This window comes from Primulina huaijiensis, chromosome 15, assembly GCF_012295235.1.
Source record: "Primulina huaijiensis isolate GDHJ02 chromosome 15, ASM1229523v2, whole genome shotgun sequence".
Lineage (NCBI taxonomy): Eukaryota > Viridiplantae > Streptophyta > Magnoliopsida > Lamiales > Gesneriaceae > Primulina > Primulina huaijiensis.
The window spans coordinates 4025068-4030957 of NC_133320.1; the positions used below are offsets into that span (position 1 = coordinate 4025068).

General features: G+C 36.0%; 1 protein-coding gene across 1 annotated transcript; it reads right to left on the reverse strand.

Moving 5' to 3' along the window:
- Nucleotides 1-1893: 1893 nt before the first annotated feature.
- On the reverse strand, nucleotides 1894-5192 carry LOC140960214 (large ribosomal subunit protein eL19x-like). The gene is made up of 5 exons (XM_073418386.1): nucleotides 4995-5192; nucleotides 4401-4523; nucleotides 2624-2937; nucleotides 2203-2267; nucleotides 1894-2125 (listed from the first exon to the last, which is right to left on the reverse strand). Exons 1-5 carry the CDS (start codon nucleotides 5104-5106, stop codon nucleotides 2101-2103), a joined length of 639 nt encoding a protein of 212 aa, XP_073274487.1. The 5' UTR covers nucleotides 5107-5192; the 3' UTR covers nucleotides 1894-2100.
- Between the last annotated feature and the right edge of the window lie 698 nt (nucleotides 5193-5890).

Consider the following 5890-nt stretch of genomic DNA (forward strand, 5'->3'; position numbering starts at 1 on the left):
AAAAAAAAAAAACAAAAAAAAAAAAAAAAACAATTGACTATGTCTTGAATCGTTGAACACACAGCCGTGGCATGTCCCACTTTTGGTAAAAACAATGGAGAATCCAATGGCAAAGCCCCACCTACCACATGTAGACTTCCTCCACATCATTTCATCAATACTATTATCTCTTTTTTTATATATTTAGTTTTTGGGAAATATGTTAGATTGTGATTTTTTTTTTACCAAATAGTAAAGTTGGTAAATATTTTTAAGCACCTTGTGTAATTATGCCTTTGTTTTTAAATAAATAGAATATAATAGATATCACCCACTAAAGACTTGCAGAAGTATCAAGGTTAAAAAATTGATGGTTCTATGATCACAACTCCACGCAAGTTTTCTAGGAAACTACGTCACATTACATTATGTGGATAATTTAATTAGTATTAGTTATTACCAACTCCGGATTGACGACTCAATTTGTACAATGTAGGAATCCAATGGCCCTTCATGGACAATCTTATGGGCAATGTTGACTGCAGTGCTGGTTTTGTGGAAATTTGGGTCATCCGTTGGATCTACCCCATGTTTTGATTTTTTAGCATAACACGATATTATATACTCCATAACAAAAATAAAAATAAAAATAAAAATTCAGCTATTATATTAATATCTCTATGTTATTTTTTACAGATTTGGAGTACGTACGTGCCTATTGTTGATAAGAGAAAAATGATGTGATATCATTCAAGAACATTTACATATGAGCTCAAGCTAAAGGACAATAACTCCTTAAACTCAAAGTTTACCCCTTGCAAAAGTCTATGTGAGGCAACTGCAAGAAGATGAGAAACATGATTGGTAGTTCGCCGACGATGCCTGATGATTCAGTTCAAAGCTTGCGTGCAAGAAGAGCGATGGAGATGCGAAATGACAGAGGCTTCTGCAGCAACAGGTGAGGGATTGTAGAACGATTTTACCACATTGTGGCACAAATATATTAGTCCACTGACGTTGAAGGGATACCTTTCCCAACCGCCATCAACTTGGCAAAATAGGGCGTGAACCTCCTCCCAGAGATGCTGGCTGAGCGAGCTAGAAGCACAATACCTTGGTCATTCCAGACAACCACCCCACGCCAAAACTCCAACGATTCTCATGTAAATCTAATAGTTTCCGGTGCATTAACAATGTTTCATTTCAAGACCATTGTTCTACTAGATATCTTGACACTTATATGGTGCATTGCATGAAGTCCTCAATAATCATGAAGGATTTAAGAAGTCATGTAGTATCAGTAAAGGTGATTGACTCCTCTGAATAATTACTTATGTGTTGCGATTTCTGGGATTGCATTCTACGGCTTTCTACATGGTTCCGCAAGATTCCACCATTTTCCCAAAAAAACAATTATCGAGCAATGAACAATTTTAACCAAACACACATGCCGTGACTGCTTTAATGCTTAATTATTATTGCATTGCCGATTATTCTTTTTTCCCTCGATTTGCCATCCATCCTTCTCGTGTTTCTACTACATTTTAATTAATTCAAGCCACATGTTTAACTCCAATTTCCAAGATCACTCCAACATTTGAATTAATTAAAGCAACATGTTTAATTCCAATTTCCAAGATCACTCCCACTCTTCATCTGGTGTTTTCTTTGGGTAAATAACTATGCCCCCACCATTATAAGTTAATGCTACTGCCCTTTCTAGTTAATTTCACCACACAACACAGCACCTAGTCCAATTGGCTTAAACCTCAAGTCAATGGCCTGTTGGATGCTTGATGATCTGAACGACAAGAATACTTTGCACTACCATTCATTGAAATAGACAAAAGAATGGCAAATGAAATTCACACTGGGCTGTGTCAAGATTGTCATAGAAAAAGCATCAATCCCAAAAATAACACTAAATGGTGTAAAATTATATAAAAATAAATCCAACGATTAAAACAAATTGGTCTAATTCCAATACTCCTTTCACTCAAATCGCCTAGTTGTGTGATTAACGACAACAAAATGGCACGGATAGGAACTTACTAGAACACCTTGCTAACAAAACAATAAAGATGACACGAAGCTGCCAAACATGGAATCAGTCATCTTGGATCACTTTTTAGACTTCTTAGTTACCCTGCACACGTTTTGAAATGGTGAGAACTCAAGTAAAATAGAAATAAATTGATTGTGACATATTTAGAAGCCACTTACTGAGTTGGCTGAGAAGTAGGAGCAGAAGTCACAGCTGTAGGCTTAGCTGCTTTCTCCCCTGGGCCCTGTAACGTCACAATAAAAAGGTTTCATTCAAATTCATAATGCATAGAAAATCATATAGATGACATTGAACTTATTAAAATTCAAAATTACAGCACCGCCGAGCATCCATCCCCAAGTAAAAGGGCGATATCGAACATATATCAACTTAAAAAACATGAAACAAATGGAACTACAACTCAATTAATTTATCGCTAATCTCTGACCAAAAAATGCAACAGACTCCATGTCAAGTTCCACATTAAATTCAGTGTCTGAGATGGAGTCCTGTTTCTGGTCCATATAAAGGCAACACAAAGCAACTAAATACAAACAACGAACTACATGTTATACTCAATAATATGCATCAGCTAATCACCTGAGCTAATCGTTCTTCCCTCCTAGCAATCTTTCTTTCCCTGCTAGCCTTGTTCTTTGCTCTCTTAGCCTCAAATTGGTCAGACAACGTTTTCTCTCTAGCCTTCTCAGCCTTAGATTTATGGATGCTCTCCATCAAAACACGCTTATTCTTAAAGACATTACCTTTGACCTTCATGTACATATCATGATACATGTGCTTATCTATCTTCTTCGACTCCCGGTATTTGCGAAGCAAACGTCTGAGAACCCTCATTCTCCTCATCCAGAGAACTTTCGTGGGCAATCTTGCTTCCCTGGTACCTTTTCTTTTACCTGAAATAATTCAGAAATAATGTTCAATAAAAGGTAACACACTTCTCCAAGTGAATCGATGGTCAGGAACATAAGAACCCAATTTCTAAATGGGTGGAAAAAAAACTCATAAAATAGGTGGATTAAATAGGGGTACAATATCAACAATTGAATGAAGTATTGATCTTCTCAATTCAATCTCATGAATAATTAAAATCAATATTACAGAATGTAAACCAATCCAAGCCTAGGTCATAGTAAATAAAAGTGTGAGGCGTAATAATGCGCTCAAATTTTTAAAAATATATGAATTATGAGCAAGGTTGTAAATGGCGGGAGGCGGTGGCGGGGCAGTCGGTGACCGCATACCACCTCGGCCGCCTAGGCGGCGGTTGAATTTTTTTAAGTAATATTTTTATAAATAATCATATACAATCATGAAATCTAATCACAAACAGTCATCATTTTTTACGTAAGATATGTAATTAAATAATGTTTAAGCACAAAGAAGCTTCATACAATATAATATCATCTAGATAATGTACAAATAAATATATAGATGCAAACTAACAAGATAACTAATAAAGATTCATCATTATATTAATGTTATTATGCTAACAAAGAAATATAATTACTTTTACCCAAAAACTAAGTTTAAATTTTAAAGTTTCAATCCATTATCCATCATTAGAACAAGTACTAGACTAAACATAACGAATCTTCCAAATCATCTAGATATGCACCCAATGTGTGGTGGGCTTAGTGGTTGAGAATTGAGAGTGAAAACAGTAAGTAAAAAAAAAAAGTGTGGTGCGCTAGGGTTTTGAGATTTAAACTTAGTTGACTTTGACTAGGTTTTTAAAATATGTTGACTACAACTTAAAAATTTTGACTGGGCCGCTCCCCCGCCTCCTCGCCGCCTTGCCCGCTTGCTCACCGTCTCAACCCGCCTCTCCAACGCCATATAGCTTGGGCCGCCTAAAACAGCGAGTAGGCGGTGCGGTCGAGGGCCGCCTACCGCCTAAGCGGCCGCCTCGACCGCCATTTAGAACACTGATTATGAGATATCAAATATTGAATTCAGTATCTTCATCTTCCAAGTATCAAATATACAAATGCGATGGCAAGGAGCAGAGACGACAAGATGTTAAGATATCCTCTGATCTTTTTTTAAAAAAATAAGTAGCAGAAATCACATTTTTTCTCCTCTGCCATATTTTTTTCAGAAAAAAGGCTGATTTACTCTGATACGTGCTTAAAGTGGCAACGCGTGTGCTTCACAATAGCCCTGCAATTTGGAGTGCCCGCAAGCTGTGGTATAGGTAATCCAGTAAAATCTTCATATTTAGGGATGAAAAATAACAAAATGACCAATCAAACTAATTGCACGATCTCATCAGCAAAGCTATAAAGTGACATACTAGTGACTAGTCAAACACGAAAGAGTGGAAATTCAGAATTCAACACAGACGAGGAATCAATACCATATCCAGAATGACGGCCTTTTCTTTTTGCCTCCTTCATTCGGCGAGCACGAGATCGGGAGTGAATCTTAGTTGGCTTACGGATAATGAAACCATCCTTGACCAACTTCCTTATATTCTGACCTGTATACACAAAAAAGAGCGTCTGACAAAACGAAAGCCATGTATGGCAATCAAAAAAATATATCATAAAATCCACCATGCTAAAATGATGTAAGAACTCTATCGCCAAGAAATGAATTCGAACAACCCATAAATCATGAGCCTCTCAATCATGTTGCAAATTGAAACTCGCGATTTTGATAGCCCAATGACTAAACCAATTACTTTTTTACCTTAACAATCACAGCTAAAAACTATTACGAGATTAATTAACCTAAACCTTCATGTGCCGCTCGAAATGATAGAATCACAGAACAAGTTATCCGTACACAGTGTTGAACAAACAAAAAACCAACAAGGAGCCTGGAGGTCAATCAACTGAACACACATCGCAAAATAAAAGTTAAACCAAAAATTGAAAATCTAACAATATAAAACTTTATAAATAAAGAGCAAAACAAATGCGCGAGTGATATAGATATGGGAGCTCACGAGAGTTAGCCATGGAGATTTCGTTGCATTCATTGGGATCGAGCCAGACCTTTCCTTTGCCGCACTTGAGAACGCTGGCAGCGAGCCGCTTCTGTAGCTTGAGCGACACCATTTCTCCTTACCCTCCGCCTCTATTCTCCGCCGTGGAGGAAAAGCTGAACGAGAGCGTTTTTTATCTGCCCTAGGTATTCTTATCGGGTCTTTTGGACACTGGGGTTTTTTCTTCTTGGGCTTCTCTGGTATTATTATTGGGCCATTTCCTATTGATGATGGGCTTGGGCTAGATTATTCTTCAGTTTTGCCACTCTGGGGACACATATCTATCGACGACAATAACTTGTTATAGACTTAGGATACACATGAGATAATGTGATTTAAATTTAATTAATATAGAATTAGTTATTATTTTGTGTGTGTATATCTATTAACACAAAACTCTGATAAGACGGTCTCATTGATAAATTTATTGAGACGGATCTTCTATTTGGGTCATCTATTAAAAAATTATTACTTTTTATGACAAAAATATAACTTTTTATTATAAATATATGTACTATTGTTGATCCGTCTCACAAATAAAAATTCATAAAACCGTCTCACAAGAAATGTACTAATCGATTAATACAGTTTATTTTGATATTAAATATTTATTTTGGCGATTAGCAATTTTCTTTCTGTCTTGAATATGTCACATCTTCAAGGCTATCGAGGCTGCAATTGCCCTTGAGATCGATGGGGCTAAGAATCGGTGCAATACTTCTTGTGCAGGGTTGGGATTTAAATCAAATCCAATTTTATATTAATTATCCAAAATGCATATAATATTTTCACTAAATAATAATAATAATAATAATAATAATAATAATAATAATAATAATAATAATAATAATAATAAA